The sequence below is a fragment of the Monodon monoceros genome, unplaced genomic scaffold, assembly GCF_005190385.1.
Source record: "Monodon monoceros isolate NGI ecotype Baffin Bay Population unplaced genomic scaffold, NGI_Narwhal_1 Super_Scaffold_10, whole genome shotgun sequence".
Lineage (NCBI taxonomy): Eukaryota > Metazoa > Chordata > Mammalia > Artiodactyla > Monodontidae > Monodon > Monodon monoceros.
In genome coordinates, this window is record NW_021703766.1 from 9,975,440 (window position 1) to 9,998,822 (window position 23,383).

The 23,383-nt window shown below is 45.0% G+C and overlaps 1 protein-coding gene and 1 non-coding gene across 2 annotated transcripts in view; both read right to left on the minus strand.

Moving 5' to 3' along the window:
- Positions 1 to 23,383, minus strand: part of VAT1L (vesicle amine transport 1 like) — a 146,712-nt gene that overhangs the window by 65,188 nt on the left and 58,141 nt on the right. Inside the window, exons 4-7 of the mRNA XM_029208434.1 lie at positions 19,024 to 19,166; positions 11,013 to 11,116; positions 8,816 to 8,871; positions 4,991 to 5,185 (exon numbers count right to left, since the gene is read on the minus strand). Of these exons, the coding sequence (XP_029064267.1) occupies positions 4,991 to 5,185; positions 8,816 to 8,871; positions 11,013 to 11,116; positions 19,024 to 19,166 (498 nt within the window). The remainder of the gene's footprint in view (positions 1 to 4,990; positions 5,186 to 8,815; positions 8,872 to 11,012; positions 11,117 to 19,023; positions 19,167 to 23,383) is intronic.
- LOC114890096 lies at positions 12,537 to 12,643 on the minus strand. The gene has a single exon (XR_003792233.1). It is a non-coding gene; the product is annotated as a U6 spliceosomal RNA (small nuclear RNA).

Sequence of the window (23,383 nt, forward strand, 5' to 3'; positions counted from 1 at the left end):
TTAATCTGCCTTTTATCCAGTCAGCCTCTTGCTCTGTGTCAGATAAGGGTCCCTATCAAGCTCAGCACCACATTATTTTTCCTTAATTTATTCTTTTAGGCAGACCCATCTCTGTATAGGTTTTGTGATGTCATAGAATGAAAGACACATTATAATTAAGCCACAACTGTTAACATGAAAGGAAAAATGTGGGGGACACATAATGAGGGATTGGAGCACTTAAATCAAATAAGTGACTGCATTTGGTCAGTGAACTTCACTACAGCCAAGGCAAAGAGAAGTGTACAAGGAAGGGCACAATTAACGTAATTTACTAAAGGTAATCATGCCAGATTGCTGGGGAGACAAATTTACCTTCAAACAGAAGGATGACATCATCTCATAGACCAGCTCTAGGAGAATTTCTGCAGTGATGGGAACATTCTTCCATCTCTGCATGGTCCAATATGGCAGCCACTAGCCACATGCAGCTACTGACCACTTGAAATGTGGCTAGTATACCCAAGGAACTGAATTTTTGATTTGACTTAATCTTAATTAAATTTGAATAGCCACATGTGGCTAATGGTACCATAATTGGAGAGTGTAACCACAGACTTTTATGTAAATTATGTTGTAAAATATCTTTAATAGAATATTTCAAAATTGCCAAGATCTCTCTGCAGCCCTGTATCCATTTGCTAGGGCTGCCATAATGAAATACCACAGACTGGAAGGCTTAAATAACAGAAATTTATTTTCTCACAATCCTGTAGGCTAGACATCCAAGATCAAGGTGTCAGTGAGGTTGGTTTCATTCTGGGGCTCTCTCCTGGGCTTGCAGATGGCCCTCTTTTCACTGTGTCCTCACATGGTCTTTATGCAAACATCCCTGGTGCCTCTTTTTGTCCTAATCTCTCTTCTTATAAGGACACCAATCAGATTGGATAAGGGCTGCCCAAAGGGCTCATTTTAACTTAATTATTTCTTTCAAGGCCCTATCTCTAAATATAGTCAGATTCTGTGGTATTGGGGGTTAGGGCTTCAACATTTGAGTTTGAGAGGGGACACAGTTCAGCTCATAACAGAGCCCTCTGTGCACTATTAAACAGCAGACAGGTAAAGGCACTTTTGATCAGAGGCCACAACTGGATAGTTCAGGTGTGTATCTTTCTAGCGACATACTTGGGACTAGGATGGGCTTCTGGGAATTGGGAAATCAAAGGGTGTCATATTCCTTAGGCCACAGTCTCTAATAGCAATCCCCTCACCCAGAATGTCAACTCACACTCCTCTGCCTGGCAGTGAAGGCCCCCGAGATTTGACTCCATTGACTGAACCAGCCTTTTCTCCTCTCTTCCTTTGTTCCTGTTCCTCTGCTTTTTTTCCAGACCTCTCTACCCCATGTACCTTATACTCACTCCTGCTTCTCTGATTTTGTTCACACTGTCCCTCCTGATAATACCTTGTTTTTTAACTGCAACATCATCCTAAGAATTTATATCCTGCTAATCTCAACCAAGACCCATCTCATTCTCAAAACCATCTCTGAACATTCAGTCTTCCTTAACATCATTCTCTCTTGTTTTCAAATCCAGTCACACTTGAAACAAACACCCCATGATTGAAAACGAAGTTCTTCTCTAATTGTTTCTAGGTCTTAGTGTTGTCTCTGAAACAAAATCATAAATGCAAGGGTCAGGGAACAAGTGACCTATCCCTTCTGTAGACTTGACATCCTAACATAGTACAAGCACATAGCAGGTGCTCAGTAATGTGTCTGCTGCTTGGTTGACAGATGTAAGTATTTTTTGTCCCTTTCCCACCTCTGAACTGTTTTTCCAACTTTATGTACAATTGCACATTTAGTATCTGGAGCAAACCAGTTGCACGTTTAGTATCTGGAGGCTGCAGCATATCACTCACTCTTTGTATTACATTTACAATAAAGTCAAAGATAGATGGCTGAAAAGAAACTCTAATCATCTCTGATATTATTAAATCTTCTAGTCTGAATTCCCAGAGAGCCCAAGAAAAATTTCTTTTAATCCCTATGGTCTTTCTATTCCATAGATGAAGTTATAGAGCTGGCCTGAGAAGCAATTTTGTGAAATCATTTACCAAAGGGGAGGGGGGAAAATCATTATAGTCCTCCTTTGGAGGTTTGCAAGTAATAAGCATGCTCTATTCTCTTCAAGCCCAGAGGAGCTGCGTGGGCTTGATAAACGGCTAAGCTTGGCCCACCGGCAGCTCTAAAAAGATGTCTGTAAACATTACAGAAGAGAACCATCAGAAAGTTGGTGGGTGTTACTGATGAGTGGCTGTGGGTGCTTTTGTTGGCCAACATGGCAGCAGTCTTCTTTCTCTCCTTTGTGAATGGCTAGTGACCTATACTTCCTTTGTTTTCCTGGTGACTGTCTTAACCGATATGGCTTCTTTTAAAGCAGTGGTTTTCAACTAGGGAAAATTCTGCCTCTGTCCCCATCCCACCTGGGGGACATTTGACAATGTCTGGAAACATTTTATGTTGTCACAGCTGGCAGTGGGAGGTGCTGCAGGCATCTCCTGGGTAGAGACCAGAGATGCTGCTAAACATCTATCTTCCCTTGTCGCTTTGCTTTTGAGGGTCTCTCTGCCTTGCATACTCTTCTTCCAGTTTTTTCCTATTTCATGTCCCAGTTCAAACAACACCTAGCCTTCCTTATCGAAAGCCACTCTACAGCATGCATTCTCAGTGGGAGCAAGGCCACCCCCAAAGGGGTAAAAATGGATTCTTGGAGGATTTTTAAAAATCTTACTCTTTTAATGTATGTAAAGCACAAATACACATACAGGACATAAACAGATGGATGATAGATAGGTAGGTAGATGGCTGGTGTATCTATGGTACTAAAATTTCATAGAGGTGGTTGATTAAGAAAAAAAAAGTCTAAAAAAGCTCCTTAGGGAGCAATAATGAAAAAAAGGTTGAAAAATATTGCTCTGTGGAAACTGTCTCCCCTCTCCACTTACTCGCCAACATATACCCTAATTTACCTCCTTTCAGAACTTACTGCAATTGGAGAATACCCTACTTATTTTTAGTTCACTTGAGTATTTTCTGCCCCTCCCCACCCCTCTGAAAGTGAGCTCCTTGAAGCTCAGGGATCTTGGCCATCTATTTGCCACTGTACCCCCAACGCCTGCACATGGTTGGGCATGTAATAGATATTCAGTCCATACTTGGTGATTCAATTGCATTATAACCAAGGAATGATTTCCAGTACTAAACCAAGGACCCACTGGGCCAACCAGACCCCTCTTCGATTTCAACCCTCACTTAAATGCTACCAGATTCATTGGGTCCCTTTTGGGCAGTGAGCTTAAGTCCCCTTCTTTCCTCCATGGTCAAGTTAATCTCTTAGCCCTGGTCTCAAGTAGCTCAAATTTTCTCTCCTCCCTGACCTCTGAGACCCAGCCACTGCAGTTCAGCCCTTGTCTATTCCACTGACATACCATAGTGAATACCATATGGATGTTTGACCCACTGAATTAAAACATTTGATCCATTAAATTAAAACATTTTGACCCAAGTATAACGATAGGTTAACCATCTTAGAAATTACACAACAGAAGGAATGTATGATTATCTGATTTGATTTAGTAACACATTGAATTACAGTGAGCATATGCTGTAGAAAAAAGACTGGAAGGAAGCAAACCAAAATATTAACAATGTTATCTATCTCTGGAATGTGGACTTGCAGTTTATTTTCTCCTTATGTTTTTGGCTAATTTAGAAATTTCCTATAATAAGCATGTATTTCTTTTACCATAAGAAACAAGGGGTTTTAGTGGTCGGGTTTTTAAAGTATCATTCATGATATTGCAGTATCAGAGAGGCATATATAGGCCTGATCCATGGATCCGGGACCAGGCCCCTCTGATTACATGGTGACTCCCACAAAGCTTTTTAGGGGGGGATTTCTGTGCTTAGGAAAGCCATTAGATTTTGCCCAACCTAGTCCATTAAGCAAATAACACCAGCTTTCTTGCCAGGATGACAGCTACTATCTGTTCCATGGAATTTTATTTTTGTTAAGTTTTTCAAAGGTGTCTGTGACTCCCCAAAGTACAAAAATGTACTTGTACTGTAAGACACTCACCCATGCAAAATGCAAAAACCAGCCAAACGAGCAAAAAACACACTCCCACATCTTTCTCAGGGGCTTCATGGCTCCCTGAAGCCAAGGTCATGACATCCTGACCTAGAAGATTTCTTAGTGGAATGCCTCTTGAAACCTAGACCACATTTCTTCATTTTCTCCTCACGGGCAGCTACCGTGACTGGCTTCCCAAATGTCCAAAACTTCCCTTGTCTTGAAGAATTTTCTAGATGCTGCCTCTTCCTAGCACATCTCCCCTGAACCAATATGGTCAGTTCACACTTCAGTATTCTTAAAGGTGACACGAGGGGCTCTTAATTTTTTTTTGTGATCAAGGAATGCTTTCAAATACTAGAACTTTTGGCAGATCAGTTAATAAAAAGACTCAGTCAAACACTAGATCCAACAATTCATTAATAATTACAGTGCCCTGGGTGGCAGCTAACAAGGTCTGGAAGGGGCTCCAAGCATCGGGGCTTGGCACACAAATCATTTCAGCTCTGAACCATTGTCCGCCCTGGCCTTGATCTCACACACTCACATGGTGAGGCTATAACTGATGCTGCACAATGTACACGCTCTCTTGTAACCAAGGTGAATCGTACACACCCATCAAGATTTGGTGACCTACCCGGGAAGGGTTCGTGGCATGAATGGCATGTTGACACACGTGATTTGAGAACCACTATGAAACTTAAAAGTATTTCTTGCATCCAAAGCACTCTATACTACAGGACAATGGCTTTTAGGACCCTCACTTAAAGCAAACGAACCTGGAGAAAAATCACTTAATAAAAGAGCGGATCTGGCTGACCAAAGCTGACTAAAAAGACAGAGATTATTTGCTGGGGAAACATCATCCTTACCTCCTCCAGGGCCCACAGGGAGTCCACCACGGGCTTGACTTTTTTCTGGTTGTAGAGCCCAATGAGTTTGTCCACCACTCCTCGAATGAGGCCAGCACGGCCCTGTTTGAAGAGCAGGTTTAGAAGGGAAAACCCAGCAATGACTTTGTTCTCTTCGTATAGCTTGATGGGGTTCACCTTCTCAACCTGCCACCACTGGAAAGAGAGAAGGTGTGGGTTACAAGGAATCAATGCCAGGCCATGTTTGTAGCATTGCAGGGAGACAATGGGGCTGCACTTGGGTGGATTCCAGCTGCCCAGGAGGTAGCTCTTGCTGGTGTGTTTCTGTCAGCACCTCTTTGGCTGAGCACTGCTACAGGTGCACAGTGATGCTTCCCAGAAGAGACCAGGATGTAGGTGGGACACAGCCCTTTACAAAAACAACTGCTAGACCACATGTGATCAGAATGTTAAGTCACACGGTTGGGACCATCAGACCTGGAGTTGGATCCTGACTCTACAATTTGCTCCCTGTTATTCTCTGTGCTTCATTTTTCTCAGCAACATACACTGGCAGGATGCTGCCTCCGAGGTTTCCTGGGAGAATTTAGCGTAAAGCGCTTGGCTGGGTGGATGGCGGTGGTGGTGATAGGGCTGGTGAAGGGAGCGGGGAGGGGTGGGGGGACGTGGTGGGAGTGATGCCTCTGCCTGCACGAGCAGCTTTCCTTGGGGGAACAACAGCAAGGCTGGAGAGGTGAGGCAGAATGCATCAGATAAGGAAGAGGAAGGAAGCGTAATATAGGAAGAAGGAACAGCATATCGGAGCGATGAAGCCACAGTGTTGGAACTAAATTGATGGTTCTCAACTGGGGACGGTTTTACCCCCCAGGGACATTTGGTAAATGTTTGGGGATGTTTTTTGTTATAACTCAAGGGGGGAATCAGCTGGCATCTAGTGGGAAGAAGCCAGGGATGTTGCTAACTCTCCTACAATACATAGGACAGGTCCTCGAAACAGAATTATCCAGCCCCAGATGTCACTAGTGCTAAAGTCCTAAGTGGGATACCCACACCTGGCACATATGGCTCCCTTATTTCCGTCTTTCATCTCCCACTCCAGACATGAAAATAAGTAGGTAATCCATTAACAAACTACAGAAATGGTGATCCAGCTGCTTTGTTCTGATTTAATTGTGTTTCTTCTGGTGCTGGTTAGAATTTAGAAATTCAAAGGTCCAGCTTCTAGAGGGTGCTAAGAGATCAAAACGTTTAATATAGAAGGCAAAGAGAAGTGTGATGGACACTTAGGAACATCTATAATAGTTATGTTATCGGTGTGTTTCTTTTACATCCTGCCTCCTTCCAGGATTGAGGAAACTCAAAAAAGTAAAATGTCTTGTTTTTTTAAGTGGGGAAATCAGATTGTTGTAAAATAAGTGTAAGAAAGACAGGTTGTAAACAGGGACAAGGTTCATGCACAACATTTTTTACCAAAATACGCTCCCCAAGGGCCTGGGGTCCAGCTCTAGGAGAGATACGTATTTGGCCGTGGGCTGCTTGCCACAAAAGCAAAGGTAGAGAAATGATTAGTAACTTGATTCACAGTGTATGTGCAGCACTTCCACAAAGCGTTTGTGAAATGAATGCTTGCCGAAGCTACAGTTGCTGCTCAGTTGTGTTTGTGTTCTGGAGCTGAATGCCTGGTTTTGAATCCCAGTTCTGTCACTCGCAAGCTGTGCAACTTTAAGCAAATCACTTAACCTCTCTGTGTTCAGTTTCCCTACTGTACCTCATGGGGTCGTCATGGGGAATAAATGTGTTGATACATACGAAGTACTTAGCTCAGTGTCTGGTGCGTAGTACGTGCTCTATAAATATGAAATATTTTTATCACCTTAAGTTGGAGAGATATCTTGGATCGAGCGAGTAAGAGCTCTGGATTTGGAGTCAGACTGCTCTCGAAATGTTGACTTCATTTGCTATTATCGTCATCGTTAGGATCTAAAAGCAAATGGCATGTGAACACAAGCTCCCCGTAAGAGTTTTAAGGGGGGACACCATTAAGATGGCTGAGTGAGAAATTCCTGTATGCTTCCAAATATGCCTTTAATTTCTAAGCCTTTCTCCAATGTATAGAAGAAAATGCCTTTCTAGAACCTTCCAGAACAAAGTCATCACCCCACTCCTCAGCATGCCCTGCCTTCAGTTTGCTTCTAACTGAACAACTGACATTGAAGCCGGCCTCTGAGAGGGAACAGTCTTCATTCCTGACCCCCAGCTATAATCAGCACCCTTGCTTTCAGCAGGAGAATCTTCCCCTCCATCTTGGCTGTTTCCACGAGCACCTTCACTGAACGTGGGCACACGGCAGTCATTACATTAACGCTCTGTGTTGTGATTGTGCACGTAGGGGAGAAAGGGAAAACACTTCTGACAATCGTGTGTAATTTGGGACCAATTTGGTTCCCTACAGCAGGCCGTCAGCATCGTGTTAATTGCAGCCACAGCAACAAAACAGCTGCGAGTGACACAAAGCCTGTCGTCAGGGGACGCGCTCCAGACAGCATCATCCTTCACTAGACTCCATTCTTGCTCCCCTGTTCATCCCGAAGTTGCGATAACCTTGACCTGAACTTTAAAGCTCAAGTGCAAACCGAGGCCCTTTAATTCTAGTCTCACAGGGCAGGGAGTACTAATCATTCCGGAATCAGGGAGTGTCTGGAGATGAAGCCTTTGGCAGCCAGTGTTGGCACTTTGGGGGCATATGAATATCCCACAGTGCCACAAAGAGTAAATTCTAAACCCCTTTCCCTGGCTTTGTCTGACCACCCTATTCAACATGCTTCCACCCCATTCACCATGCTTCCACCCCATTCTTCTGTATTCTACTTCAGCACCCTGCTTTCATCCCTTTCAGAGACTTTAGGACTATTTACAATCATCTTATTAATATGTGTTACTTATTCCATCATCTCCTTCATTAGAACGCAAGAGTCCCGAGGGCCTCAAATGCATCTGTCTCATTTGCTGTGGTATCCTGGTGCCTGGCACAGCACCACGAGTAGTAGGTGCTCAGAAGATGCTTGCAAAGTGAGTGAATCCATCAGTGGCTGCTAAGGAGGCTAAGAGGAGGGAGGACAAAGGCAAGCTCTGATGGGACACGGCGGCCCCTGTGGTGGGACAGGCGTAAACATGGAAGTTCAAGCCCAGATTAGTTTAATTCTAGTAAGTGTGGCTCCAGGTGGGAATGTAGACCTGAGGAGGTTCATGGTGGGGTGAGTGCCCAGGGATGCAGCTTCACAACTGCAGACACAATAACCACTGTGTTCAGAGCATGAGCACGTAAGCTAGTGGTTCACACACTTGCCTGTGTCAAAAAATCACCCCAGGAGCTTGTGAAAAGTGTCGAGTCCTATTGTCTCTCCAAGCCAGTAGGATGGGGCTACAGAGAAATCTCAAGTAGCCCTAGAGACCCGGTCAGAAAGTGGCCAAACTGAAAGGCTGGTCTCTCCGTGGACCAAGTAAAGTGCACGAATGCTAAGTTTATTCTTGACCAGTGATTAAAAATACCAACACTTAAACAATCTCTGTTGAAATCAAAATACAGTTTTCTGGAGTTTCTCGGGCACTCTCATTTCTCTGCTTCATTTGGACAAAAGTGGCCCAAGTCACAGTCCTGTCCATGTGTGGTGAGCAGGTTGAGAATGCAGGCTTTCTTGCAAATGAATGATGCAGATGAAGGACAAACAAGATTTAGGCTATTCGGTCCATGTCCTTAGATGGAAGAGCTTACAACATGCCAAGCACCACACCACCAGCATACTTTAGACGTGCATGGATACTTACTGATTTTGCAAAGCTAAAGAAGCTCTTGGTCTCTCCAGTCACCATGTTGGATGAACCTGCAAGTGGAAGATTCCCAAATCAAGCTAACGAAAATCAACATCTCTTGCTTTGCATGGAAGAATGGCAGTTGTCTGGCCCAGAACTGTCAAGAACTTGAAAAGAAATTTAGGTCAGCCTTGGAAAAATAAGGGAATTGGGGGGGGGGGGTGGTTGGTGTCGAGTTGACTTAATTTTAACTAAGTATCACTGGATCAGAGAGGAAGTAACATTTCTCAAGGTGACTATTTCATAACATTGGACAATAGGTCACGTGGCAAAAATGTGATTTAAGCCAACATTCTAATAAAATGATGAGTTGCCAAAATGTCTCTGAGACTGAGAAATGAACTCCTTTGTGAGATTACTTTATGGCTTGAATTTGATTCCTCGGCAAGTGAGGGGCTTGGGGAGCTGACCTTGGCTGGGCATTTAAGTAGTGGAGAGAGGTGGGGCTGAATTAGAATTTAGATGGATGGAAAGATGGGGTACAGAGGAGCAGATGAGGGTGAAAATAGGTTCACAAGCCAAGGAAATGGTGTGACCCATGTGTAAGCTCCAAAGAGGTCTGGGCAGAAAGGTGAAAACCACTTGAGACCAATGGTGTGGGAAACGGAGCCTTGCTGATGGGAACAAGCAATATTCAGAGTTAAGACAGGAAGTCGAGTTAGGAAAGATTCCCTAACATGCTCTCACAGAAAGGAAAAACCCCTTTCTGTGGTTCTGGGTTGGGTGGGGGTTAAGAGATACTATACCCTGGTGGTGCCTTTTCAGCGACTTTTCTGCCTTCCCCCCACAGATTTGGGAGTAAGTTCCTCTCAGAGAACCGTTAAATGAAAAAACAATGTATGTCTTAAACTTAGTTCTTTGGCCTTGGTAAACTAGTAGCCAGTTAATCACTGCTTCTCGTTTTATGGGGTGACTTTTACAGGGTACAAGCTTCACAGCACTAGGTTTTGATTACTTAGTAGTCAAGTAATTGATGTAATAAATTAGATACTCGTGATATGATCAAGTTGTGTACACCAAAATGACATCATGGAACTGGGGCAAAAATAGAACCAGTAAATGAATAAGGATGGGTAAAATGCTCATCTGTATTTGACTCACGTGTTAGTCATAGCCAATATCCCTACACTGACCTTTATAGCTTCTCTTATCAATAGTAATAATTTAAAAACTGCATCCACTGCTAAAGACTTTCAAATACATGACCACTACTCATAATGCCAGAATACTCCAGCAATGAAAGTTTCTTCCTTCTCTGTCACCATGATCTGATGATGACAAAATGATGCTTGACTACTTATACCTCTCAGATATCTGTTTTATAAGCTTCTCAGCTAATAGTAGGGAAATGAGTATTTTTTTCTGAGTTATGCAGAACTAAGGCTCAATTTTCTACTCTACTTCCATGGGACAGAGTGCCAAAAATCTCAAGCATTGGAGAACTCCAAGATCATTTGGCTTTGGGATGTGACATCTGGCTTCAGATACGCTTTTTTCTTTGCAGAGACTAATGTTTAAATTGGTTTACCTGCCTATGACAAAGAGAAGAGGGGGGAGAGGAGTCTCCGGGGTCTCATTCTGCTGGAGAAAACCTGCTCCCAGATGTCTCTCATGAATCCTCCCAAACCCAAGAGCATATAAGTGAATTAGAGGCAGACATGGGCTCTATCCATCCAGGGCTTCTGTCTTGATTGGGACATACAGGAGTAGTTTAGAGGAAGGAGATTCTGTACCTTGCAACTTCATCTCCAATAGTGAAGATCCTCCCTTTTAAAACCACCACATCCTAGCCACTCTTCTCCATCCTCTTATGGGTGTTTTATTGCTTCATTTTTGTAACTTCCTTTGAAGCTATTAGTATTTTCCACCTGTGCCACCTTCTGTGGGTCGAGTCCCATCTTGTCACTACCTTGGCTTGGCCTTGCTTTATTTCTTTTAGAATGAGAAATGCTCATGGGATAATAGGGCAGTAGGCACTTTTATAATTGAGAACAGTAGCGATACTATAGAAAATATTAAAATATTAACACCATCCCCATCTCATTACGCCAGCATATCAACACATCTCATTTTTCAGAGCCCCTTGTAAGCACACGTGCGTTGCGGTGCTGCCTGTCGCCAACCATGTCCCCAGCTTCTGTTTAGCGCTCACCATATAAAATGTAGGTTCCCAGTGGTTTGAGAAGGCTGAGACCTTTTCCAGTGTTGTCCCCACAGAGGCAATCCAAAACAATGTCCACTCCTTCAGCAGAGATTCTAAATGGTGAGAAGACAAAGTAAAATAGTGTAACCTGTCAGGGACCAAACTGTCAATCCCTTTTCCTTCCTCTGTCATACTGTTTACTGCCAGAATCAGGAACAGAGAGCTCTGGGAGTAGAAATAAATAGGGCAGAAGCCTGGGAGGTGGATGTATCCTCCTGAGTCCAACTCTGAGAGTTTCACAAAGCCGCAGACAGCTAAGAACCTGGCTGGTGGTGCCAGCAGAGAACATCACAGTCAGTCTAACCACCTTGCTCAACTTCTCTGAGCCTCAGCTTTCTCCTTTGTAAAGTGGAGCTAGCGGGACTTCCCTGGTGGTCCAGTAGGTAAGGCTCCGCACTCCCAATGCAGGGGGCCCGGGTTCGATCCCTGGTCGGGGAACTAGATCCCACATGCCTGCCACAACTAAGAAGTCCTCATGCTGCAACTAAGAAGTCTGCATGCTGCAACTAAGGATCCCGCAAGCTGCAACGAAGATCCAGCATATGCTGCAACTAAGACCTGGAGCAACCAAAAAATAATAAAAATAAATAAATTAAATAAATATTTTTTAAAAGTTAAAAAAAATAAAATAAAGTGGAGCTAGCATGTTTCTTTGTGCTAAGAATGAAGTGAGGTGGCAGATGTGGTGCTTGGCCCATTGCCAGCCACATAATAGTTGCTCCGTAAGTCAATCAACAACTCATATTTGTGGAAGTTGGGGTGTGTGCCAGGCTCTGTCCACGGTGCTGAATAGTGAAAACCAGCAAGCTCCCTGTCTTCATGGGGCTTCCGGTCTACCAAGGATTGGCTTTCTTCCCTCTCCACCTCCCTGGGTCTCAGTGAAGCTATAAAGGCACGTTAATTTAACTTGCAAACTTCTATTCGTCCAATCTCCAGGTTCAACCTATAAACATACTCCTAGAGGAAAAGGGTTAAATAGAGAGGATTTTCCTACAGTGATGGAGGGCTCCAGAGGGAGTCCACATTTGTACTCTATTAGGAAGAAGATCCCTTCTTCCATTCATTTATTTATACATTTATTAATTCACTCGCTCATGCACTTAACAAACATCTACTGGGCTTCTTGGGTTAAAAGAGATTATGCAGGAGGGGCAGTAGAACCGGAAGGCTCTGGGGATTGTAGGGAATATATTCCTACCTACAGAGTTCCCAACTCTGGCTGGGCCGTGCTCTGCTCAGACAAGAATGGCACTTCCTCAGACTTGTGCCTTTGCAGGGTTACCTTGTCTTAGCACATTGCTCACTTTTTCTACCCCCACCCTCATCCCCCAGCGAAGTTCAGGACCTGCCACTAACTGACGTCAACAGCTTTGTCCAGAGTGTCACCAACTAGGAAATTACACATGCATCTCCTGGGTTCATACACTAAGTCAACTGCTCCATGCCCCTGATAGCTGAGTCTTTTTTTTTTTTTTTAATGTGGAGCGCTTCACGAATTTGTGTGTCATTCTTGCACACGGGCCATGCTAATCTTCTCTGTATTGTTCCAATTTTAGTATATGTGCTGCTGAAGGGAGCACCTGAGTCTTGATGTGAATGTGCCCTTCAAAAGCCCTCAGGTCTTAACCAAAATCCAGCCCATTACAAAGGCTCTTCCAAAGTGATCAGCTTAGCTTCCCACCCAATAGTGTGCTTATCTCATGGGTGTGTCCGTTCAAGTTCCATCTGTAAATTCATAACCAGGGAGTTAGGCCAGTGGATCTCAAACCTGCATGTGTGTCAGAATCTCCTGGAGGGCTCGTTAAGGTACAACTGCGATTTGCCCTCCCTCTCCCTCTGCTCCTAGCTCTGATGTACTTGGTGTGGGGTGGGGCCCAAGGATCTGCATTTCTAAGAAGTTACCAGATGTTGATGCTGCTGATTCCAGCTCCACACTTTGGAAACGCCTCATCTAAACCAGTTACTCAGAGGTTGAGGCAGCCTTGTTTTTCTTTTAGTAGTAATTAATTTGTTCCTTAAATATTTAGCACTGGCACCACACTAGGCACAGGGGGTATCATGGTGAGCCCACACAGATTTGATTTCTCCCCTTTTAGAGGTTACATTAGGCAGACATCAATCAATAGTTAAATAAAAGTTAAATTGAAAGTGAATGGGGTCTAGTGTCACAAAGGTACTATGAAGCTGTTCAAATTGAGGGTTTGCCCAATCAGGGCTGCCAGAGAAGATGTTCCTGGGGAAGTGACGAGTGGCAGTTGGAGGAGGTAGGTAGGGAAAGAGTGGTGGGAACAGTGTTTCAGGCGGAGGGAACAGCATGTGTAAAAGCCCTATTCAGGAGGAGCCTGGTAGGCAGGAAGACTGGAGTAAAGAAGATGCGAGGGAGCTTGCTGCATGGTGAGGCTGGAGAGGCAGGCGGGAGGTCTGAGTACACATTCTGAGGGGGGCTCTGGGCTGGGCTGCAGACCCACTGATCAGCTCCCCACCTTGCATCGTAGGCCGGGTAGCTATGCACCTGTTTTTCTCACTTTGACCAGATCCATTTTTGCCAAGTTTGCTCCCTCCTGTGGAAGTGAGATCCTGCTCTGCTTCTCCTAGACAGCCCGCCTGGGCCATCAAGTCCTCCCCGTGAACTTCATTTCCCTGACATCTCTCCCCTTGCCCGAAGGATGCTGCGCGTGCGTAGGGGCAGCCTCCCAAATGTGAGGCTGTGCACGCCTTCCAGGGAACCCCCGATGGACCCGCCCGTCGCTTCTCCTCACTTCGTGCCAGATGCTCTTCATATCCGTAGTCTGCTTGTGGGTCCACGTTCTCTCCTCTGCCAATCACATCTCCTTGCGCTAGCTGCCCCGCCTCGGCCTGTTCCTCTCTCCTGTGGACTATGGTTCTGCAGAAATGCAGGGCACGCCCACAGCAATGGGTGACCATGAGCTCTGCGCACTTCCCCATCCTCACCTCCCACTAACCACGCCAGACAGTCAGACCTTCTAGCTGTTCCTAAAGTCCCACATTCAGGAGCACCTACTGTGTGCCAGGCACAGCGCTGAGCCTTCCTAAGTCTCATCTCATGACACCTCATGCCAACCCTGAGACTCAGGGCCTTTGTTATACCCATTTGATGGATGAGGAAACTGAGGCTCAGTGGGGTCAGGTGACTGCGGGAAATGGGTCCAGAAACTCAGTAAGGGCCCCAGAGATGGAGTAGGGTTTTATAGGGTGGGCTGTCGCCAGCCCAGGGGTGACCACCACTGCCACTTCTAGCTCCCAGCGAGGGCTGAGCAAAGCTGGGGGTTGCTTTACTGGGCTTTACACTGGAAGGAGATACTGCAGGTCTCCTCATATCCAGGCCACCTGCTCCTCCCACATCTCTCTTGGCATTTCTATAGCTGAATCAGGCAAGACAGGGTTGGGCCATGCACAGGGGTCAAATAAGCCACAAATTCACTCCCCGTTGCTGTCATTGCATCCTTTAAGAGGTTAGTGGTGAACTGGGGGCCAAGCGGGGGGAGGAGATGGATTCTGTGGAAGAGAAGCTGGGTAGAGGCAGGTGTCACTCCCAGGGCCCTGAGGGTGAGGACACTCTGCTGTAGAAGTCAAACCTTTAAGCAGACATTGTTCCCTTTAGAGGCCAGCAATGTCCCTTCAGGTGAGAGTTGCAGAATTGAAAAGCGCTCCATCCCCTGTTCAGTCCTTATAAGCCCAATCAGTGGATCAGACTGAACTGGATAGTGGGTCTACTTAAATTGCTCCAGGCCCCACAAGTAAGCTTGGGTCAGGTCCTCCCTTGGTCATCCTTACACTGAAAAGCACCTTAGCAGCATCTTTTTTCTTGCGGTACGCGGGCCTCTCACTGTTGTGGCCTCTCCCGTTGCGGAGCACAGCCTCCGGACGCGCAGGCTCAGCGGCCATGGCTCACGGGCCCAGCCGCTCCGCGGCATGTGGGATCTTCCCGGACCAGGGCACGAACCCGTATCCCCTGCATCGGCAGGCGGACTCTCAATCACTGCGCCACCAGGGAAGCCCCTTAGCAGCATCTTTTAATGGAATAATCATGAATATCACAAGCAGAGCAGGTAGCCCATCAGAGGCACAGAGGACATCCTCATTTCTTAGCTCACCCCCGCTCCCCAATTTCTGGGAGTGTCTGCCTTGCCTGCATTTGTGTAGTCGTAATTACATAAAAGCAGAGAGGGTAAGGGCAGAGGGTTAAAGGCAACAGTTCCTATTCTGCTTTCTCCCTCTGTCATAAATCTCTGCAGACTTAAACAGCAAACAGAAATAGCCCCAGCTCAGAGATTCTGTGGGCCAAATTCAGCATCAAGATATTTTGGGATTGCTGATCCGAGACTTTCCTATCTGTCCTTCCTTGGTCCCCAACCCCTCTCTCCTTTATTGAGAATACCGCCTCTTTGCTTCCCATCCACTTGGATCAGTGGAGAATTTCTCTTGAGTGGTGGTAGTTGCAATAGAGCCGTTACTGAGTAAGAAGCCCTTCAACTTTGTCGAGAAATTAATTCCTCTTTACTGTAACTTTCATTTCCAGTTGGGTCCTTGGCTCTCCACACAGTTCTTCTCGTTCAGACTTCCCTTTTCTCTGAGAACTCATCTGTGCCTTAGCTTTAACCATCACCTCCAAGCTCATGACAGAGGGATGAGGTGATGTCAGAGTGCCCAGCACTGTGCCTGGCACACAGTAGGCTGCTTAGTAAAAGTTTACTATTGACGGTTCCCACGTGCATGTAGTACCACTTCTAGGAATCCTTTCTTGATCGCTTTCTCTCTGTTCTCTCCTGGTGGCTAGACTCTTGTTAATTTCCACTAGGTCTCAGTTTCTTTATATAAGATAAGGAATTTTCATCTTTCAGGATGCACCTACAATGATCTCACTGAAATGCTCAGCAGAGTGGGAGGAGACAGACAAAGCCTGGTGCCCCCCTCGCCTTGCCTGGGACTCGCTCCCTACCTCTCTGTACCGACTAAAAGAGTTCCCACTCTTCAAGCACCTCCTTGGGGTTGTCCACCTTGGCGTGCTCTCTGGTCTTTCTTCCCTCTTTACTTTTAAAGCCCTTACAGTCAGATGCACACAATTCAAGGCTTCTAACTCTTCCACTTGGTTTCAAGCATCCTCTTCTCTCTCCTCCGGAACAGAGAATGGGGAAGTGACATAAAGGTTATGTCTGTATTATAAATATTTTTTTCCCCTATTCCCTTTATAATGCCTGGCTCTAGGATGCAAACATATTCAAAAGAAGCTTACTGAGTGACTGGTTGATAAAAGAATTTTCATCCCAAGAAATTTTATGTTATTATTTTTTCTAGTTGATTACACACAACACAGTGTGTTGTGTTACACAGTGTGTTACACAGTGTAACAAACAATATCCATGATCAGAAAAGGAAGACAAATCACTCAGCATTCCACTCCTATTGCATCTCAGTGGGTGGATTTTTTTCCCCTTTCATTTTATGCCCTCACGCGCCAAGAATTTATACAAAGCTGTGATCACAGTGTAGCTGGAATTTGGCATTCTGCTTTTTTTCCACTCAATATGCTACCACAGGTATTTTTTTCATTTTCTGACAGAGTCTTCATAATTACCATTTTTTAAGGGGCTGCATAATACTCAAGTGTGTGGGTGTAGTGTAATCTACCAAACCGTTTCCCTTATGTTGATAGTGGGGGCTGGTTCTGAATTTTCGCTTTTACAGACAATGCTGTAATTCACCCTGTCGTCATGTCCTGAGCACCTAACAATGAAGCAGAAGCAGTGCTTGGGTCTGCAGCAAGCAGGGTGGACCCGTGACTTTTATTTTCTTTCGGATTATATCCTGAGCGTAGGATTCGTGGGACAGAGAGTACAAACATATTTGCAGCTTCCCAGTCATTTTTAGGCTAATCCCAGAATCTCTACTTAAAAATGTAAGGAAGGAACTGTTGGAGGTCACATGTGCAGGAAGGTGGTGGGCAGGTGGGTCTCAGATGCTTCTGCTCTTCCGACATCAGAAGAAGTCACTGAATCTGGGGCTAAAGGCAGCGGGTCAAGGACACTGAGGGCATGGGGGATGGTGGAGCTACCTGGGACGTGGGGACAGCAGAGGCTCCCTGCTTATGGCCTCTGTCACTTCAGAAGAGCCGCCACCTCCCGACCCTCCTCTCCACTACCGCACACATCCTCTGACCACAGCCTACAGCTGCACTAGTCTCCTTTCACATTCTTGAATTGACCAAGTCTTTCCTGACCCCGGGCCTTAGCACATGCCATTCTCCTTGGTCAGAAAGGCTCTTCCTTTGGCCAAATTCTCAGCCCTCAGTTCTCAGCCCAAATCTCACTTGTTGATGGATGACATGACTAGCACCTTGCATTTCTCCACCAAAGCACATATCAGAAGTATAAATCAATGAATTTTTAAAATATCTCTTGTCCCTTCTTCCCAACGAGGCTCCAGGCTCCATGAAGACAGTGATTCTCAAGGTGGTTTCTGCTGGATCTCCTGCCCTAGCAGAGTACCTGCTAGGTACTCAGTATTTATTAAGCAGGTCAGTGCAGGAACAGAGGAAAGGATGCTTGAAGAAATATCTCTTAAGAGGGTGAAAGGAAAGGTGGCTGAAGGGAAAGTGGTAGTTCATTTTCCAGGCCACAGCTTGAAAGATGCAAGTTAAAGGAGGGAAGTTTATAAAAGTAGGCAAAGATATATTCTGGAAGTCTTTACAAACTACATAAAATAGATAAGCAACAAGGATTTACTGTATAGCACAGGGAACTCTATTCAATATCTTGTAATAACTTATAATGGAAAATAATCTGAAATATATATATGTATATATATATGTATGTATAACATACATATACCTGAAACTAACACACTATTGTAATATTGCTATATACCTGAAACTAACACACTATTGTAAATCAACTATACTTTAAAAAAAAAATGCCTGCAATCTCTGGACATCTGAGAAACAGGTGGTAAATTTCCAATATCTAGCTTTAAAGCTTTCTTTTCACATCACATGGGAAATACTGGGGCAACCTTAAATGACACGCAAATCTTGACACTCAAAATTTTTTTTAAATTTGAGAATTCAGACTGTCAGAAGACTCTCCTTTCCGAAAAACTTCCCAAGTTTCACCTAATCCGGTCTAAATCTATCACTTCAAACAACCAAATCTCCCATCCTCCAACCCTTCAATTTTTCATCTTAATCAGTGATTTGGAGGAAATTGTTTCTTTGTTATGATGCTATGCTAGCCGGACAACTTAATTCCTTTGTACCTTCTGATTTTGTGCTGGAGAATGAAATACAGAACCAGTGGCTCTGGGACATCTCTGAATCCCCCCAGGAGCTGTGAGTGGAGCAGAGCCTGGGAATCAGCAGGGGTGAGACACACAAATCACCTGAAAGCATGGCGGCAGCTGGGTGTTCCATCTGATTTCCTGTGTTGACATGCACAGGGCCATAAGGATCATAAGTGGAATATGGATCATGTTATAAAGCAACGTCTCCCCCGGGGAGACCACAACAGCCAGCAGATGGATGTCCCCTCCCATTCATTCTCTATGACGCACCAGTGACTCTTCCAAACCCAAATCTGATCATGTCACCACCTTGGTCCTTTGGTGGCTCTCAGTCACACCCAGGTTGGAGTCCACACTCCCTGGGGCTGTTACATGAATGAACGAGAAGTAAACTTCTCTGTGTTAAGGTAGTGTTATAGCAGCTCTCACAATTTAGCTTTGTAACTTAACTGCTCTGTTCCTCAGGTTTATCGTCTCCAAAATGGGGATAATAATAAGGTTGTTGAGAGGATTAGATGAATGAATACATGTGAAGTAGCACAGGACTAGTAATATATATGTTTACAATTATGATTGTTATTAGCCCTCCTCTAAATGAATGCTCCTGTTCTTTAAGAGAGAAGTGCAAGGACCATCCTGGTGCTCTTTATAGCAAACATCTTACCTTTTCACTTCCTGCACGTAGTCTGCATTTCTGTCAAAGAGATGAGTCACGGAGTCTTTGATGGCTTCATGCTTGAAAGTAGAAGCTGTTCCAAAGACAGTCACATTGGGGACAGTGGAGCACAGCTGAGCCACAGCTTGGCCCTGGGAGTGAAATACAATAGACAAGTCACACAAGAGAGCTACCATCCAGCAGCTAGTCTCACTGGGTGGAGAGCAGGATTTCTCAGCCTTGCCACTGCTGACCTTTTTGGGCTGGATTAGCCTTTGTTGCGGGGGGTGGGGGGGTTGAACTGTGCATTGTGAGATGTTTAGCAGCATTCCTGGCCTCTGCCTACTAGATACCAGCAGCAAGCCCCCAGTTGTGACAGCCAACAATGTCTCCAGACATTTCAAAATGTCCCCTGGGGACGAAATTTCCCTTGGTTGAGAACCACTGGTGCAGAGGAAGGTGAGCCAGCAAAACCCCAGTACCAAGACATAACAACTGTTATTTAACCATATTGACCCTCAGGCTCTCCATTTATAAATTAGCACTAATACTACCTGCTCCCTAGGATCTTGGAGGATGTCTTAGTTTGGATTTCCCAGAAGCAGATTCTGAGGCAAGGATTTGAGAGTAAATCCTTTATCTGGAATAGGATCACAGGAAATACCAGGGTAGAAGGCAGCCAATAAAGGGTGTGTTTATCAAGTCAGTATCCACCACGCTAACTGGAACTCAGTCCCTCTGAGGAACTCCATGAGCAAGTGTAGAATATGCCTCGGACATATCCAAACCAAGTAGTGAGGAAGCTGGAGTATTTATCCACCAAATTTCTGTCTGATACCGGTTGAGGGTTGCTTCTGCAGCAGTGACTCTTAGGCACGTCTTTGTCCTCAGAGGCCAAACGTGCTTCCACAGCCAGTCAGGAGCCCTAAGTAAGCAACCTTCAGCACGCTGAGTGCAGAAAAGGTGTGGTGTGGCTGACAGCACCTGCTACAGGGGGCGCTAAATGAGGCAACAGGTAACATAGGTCCAGCACCTGGCACAAAACACGACACTTGATAGGTAATCAGTCTTAATCATCAGTACCCCTTATTGGCTTGTTACACCAGGGCTGAGGTGTCCAGGTGTATAAGGAAAATGCCATTGCATGAGGTTTAAGTCTCGAATGGTCCAAGAGAAATCACAGGTGTGGTTAGGAATGGCTAATCTTCCCATATCCTTTTTCAATATCGTTAGAAGTTTAAGTCATTGGACAAAATACTGTGATCGTGTGCATTCAGAAACCTTCCAGTAAAACCCAATTTGCTGCTAACTAAGATGCATCCTAAAATCAAGTACTGTCTCTCTGCAGTGTTCCATCTACCATCTTAAGAAGGCAGAAATTATTAAGGAGGGAAATTATTCTACCAAAGGCATCTGTGATATGAATTACAGCCTCTCACTTTATTTACGTGTCTTCATGTTGGGAGACTCAATCAGGTTGGAAGGTCAATTTGTGGAAACGTGATTTTTCCCAACATTTGCTATTAGAGGCAATATTGAGAGAATCAGAGAATGTCAGAGTTGCAAGATCATCCAATTACCCCCTCCTTATTGTTTTATAGACCAGGGAGAGGGGACTCTGAAAGGTTAAGGTAACCCAATTCTTCAGAGGCAGACCTGAGATTCAAAGCAAGGTCTCCTGACTTCCAGCTACTGCCATTTTCTATGATGCCATGCATGCTGTCTACTTATTTTGGCATTTAAAGCTAAGCAGACTTTTAAGTTGCTGCCTAAAACAGACACATTACTGACACACTCACTTGGAGGTCAATATTTCAGAACATGGGCATGAACCTGAGACTCCAGACAGGCTATAGTTCTCTGTTCTAAGAAGAGCTTTGGTATTTGGTTAAATTTTTTATCCCCTGATTTTGAAGAACAAAAAAAGGGACTCTCCTTCCTAGTGAGTGTAAATAGCATCAACCACCATGACGATCCTCAAAAATTCGACAGGGCTTGAGCTCACCTTGTTAGTTCTGGCGTGGGAGCTTAGAGCTGGTTCTCGTAGCCGTGTGGCCCCTCCTCTGTCCTTAAGCAAACCTGACGTTTATCCACTCAACTCCTTTTCAAATTCCTACTGTGTGCTACCTCATCACACTGTGCTGTAGGTGCTGGCGCAGCAGAGATGCCTGATAACCTTAATCTCTATCTCTAGTCCCACCGAGCCCCAGACTTGTGTACTGAAGTACCATTTTGGCACCTGTCTTCACCTGGCTCTCCAGAAACCACACATCAAATTCAGCTCATCCAAAACATAACTCATGGCTATCTCCAAATGAGTTACTCCTCATATTAGCTTGCTAGGGCTGCCAGAACAAAGTCCCGCAAACTGGGCAGCTTAAAAAACAGAACTTTATTGTTCAACGGTTCTGGAGGCTAGAGGTCTGAAATCAAGGTATCAGCAGGGTTGGCTCCTTCTAATGGCTGTGAGGGAGGGATCTGATCCAGGCATGCCTCCCTGGCTTGTAGGTGGTGGTGTTCTCCCTAGGTCTCTTCGCATTGGTCTTTCCTCTATGCCAATCTGCATCCATATTTCCCATTCTTGTAAGGACACCAGTTATATTGGATTAGTGCTCACCCTCATGACCTCATTTAACTTGACCTCTGTGAAGACGCTACCTCCAAATAAGGACCTATTTTGAGGTGCTGGGGTTTAGGATTTCAACTTATGAATTGGATGAGGGTGGGGGGACACAATTCAACCCATAACACTCCTCTCACTGCATTTGCTGCCTCGGTGGATGGAACTGCACCACTCACTCATCGCTAAAGCCAGGAATCTGGGGGTCATCCTGGACCCCTCTTCCTCCCTCGCCCCACATCCAATTAGCACCTTTGTTGTTTCCACTCAACAGCTCTTGGGAGTGTCACTTCCTCCCCTGGATTATGACAACACCTTTCTAACCGGCCTGGCTGTTTCCACGTGCACTTCAGAGTGATTTTTCTCAAACACAACACTGAGCATTTCATTGTGTTTCAAAACTTCCCAGTGCCTGTCATGGCCTTCAGAATGAAATGCACACCCTTTACTTGATGGCACAAGGCCAGCCCTCTGGGATCTGACCCAGTCTACCTCACTAACATGATTGCCCTCCACTTTTCCAATATCCACTCCCTAACACACAGACGTGAGCCATCACTGACATTGGTCATGACCCTCATCCCATAGCGTTCTCAGAATGAGCCTTCAACCTTATTTTACTGAGGAAGGAGCTGAGGTTTACGGAGGCTAGGGACCTGGGCCCAGGTCATTAGGGTACGATGTGGTAGACCTTGATGTGCTGTACTCACCAGCTGAGTGACCTTGAGTAAAGTATCAGCTCCTCTGATCACTTGTCTTAATATGCATTATACACAATACTATATGAACACGAAGATTGTTGTGGGATTATATGACATTATGCATCCACGGGCTTGGAATAGTGAATGTTTAATAAACACTTGCTATCATTGCTACTGGGACTCCTGTTACTTTTTTCTTCACATTATTATGGCGATATCAGCAGTGGAAGCATGTCCACTGCCTACTCTCCAGAACATCTCATGCTATTTTGCAGCAGTGCTGGTTTTCCCACACACCTTCCCCTTCCTGTCATGGCCTGGCCTTCCAGTGTCTTCTGCAGATCACAGCCACTCCCCCTGAGGCATATCGTCTTCTAGAAATCTTTCCCAGCATCCCAGGCAGAGTCTCTTGCCTCTTGTTGTGCCACCATTGACCTTCCTCCAGGACAGTGGCCACCACGGCCTGCTGGGGCTGCTCCCTGACCCATCTGTGAGCTCCAGGGGGGTCAGAGACGGTGCCGCATGTGGCTCCAGACCCCAGTGCGTAGGGCAGAGTCTGGCACAGAGCAGAGGTTTGGTAAACCTTGTTGAATAGATGCATGAGAAACGAGAGGGGTTTGATGTAATGGGGAAGCCCCTCGTCATTTTGCAGATTTCTACGTTCTTTAGCTTTGCAGAGTGGGAATAAAGTATAGGTTTAATGAGCATATCTAGTCTCTGGCCCAAGCAGAATTTTACCATTTCCGTTTTAAAGAGAAAGATACATGTGGTAGTAAAATGAAATGATATAAGTAACTGGGTTACTTACATATTTAAATTATTATGTAATATATATGAACATTATATGTGATATATAATACATAAATGTATTATATATTATAATTATAGTTGGCCCTCCGTATGCATGGATTCTGCATCCGTGGAGTCAACCAACCATGGTTCGAAAATAGTCAGGAAAAAATAAATTCCAGAAAGTTCCCTAAAGCAAAACTTTAATTTGCCACATGCTGGCCACTATTTATGTAGAATTGACATTGTATGAGGTATT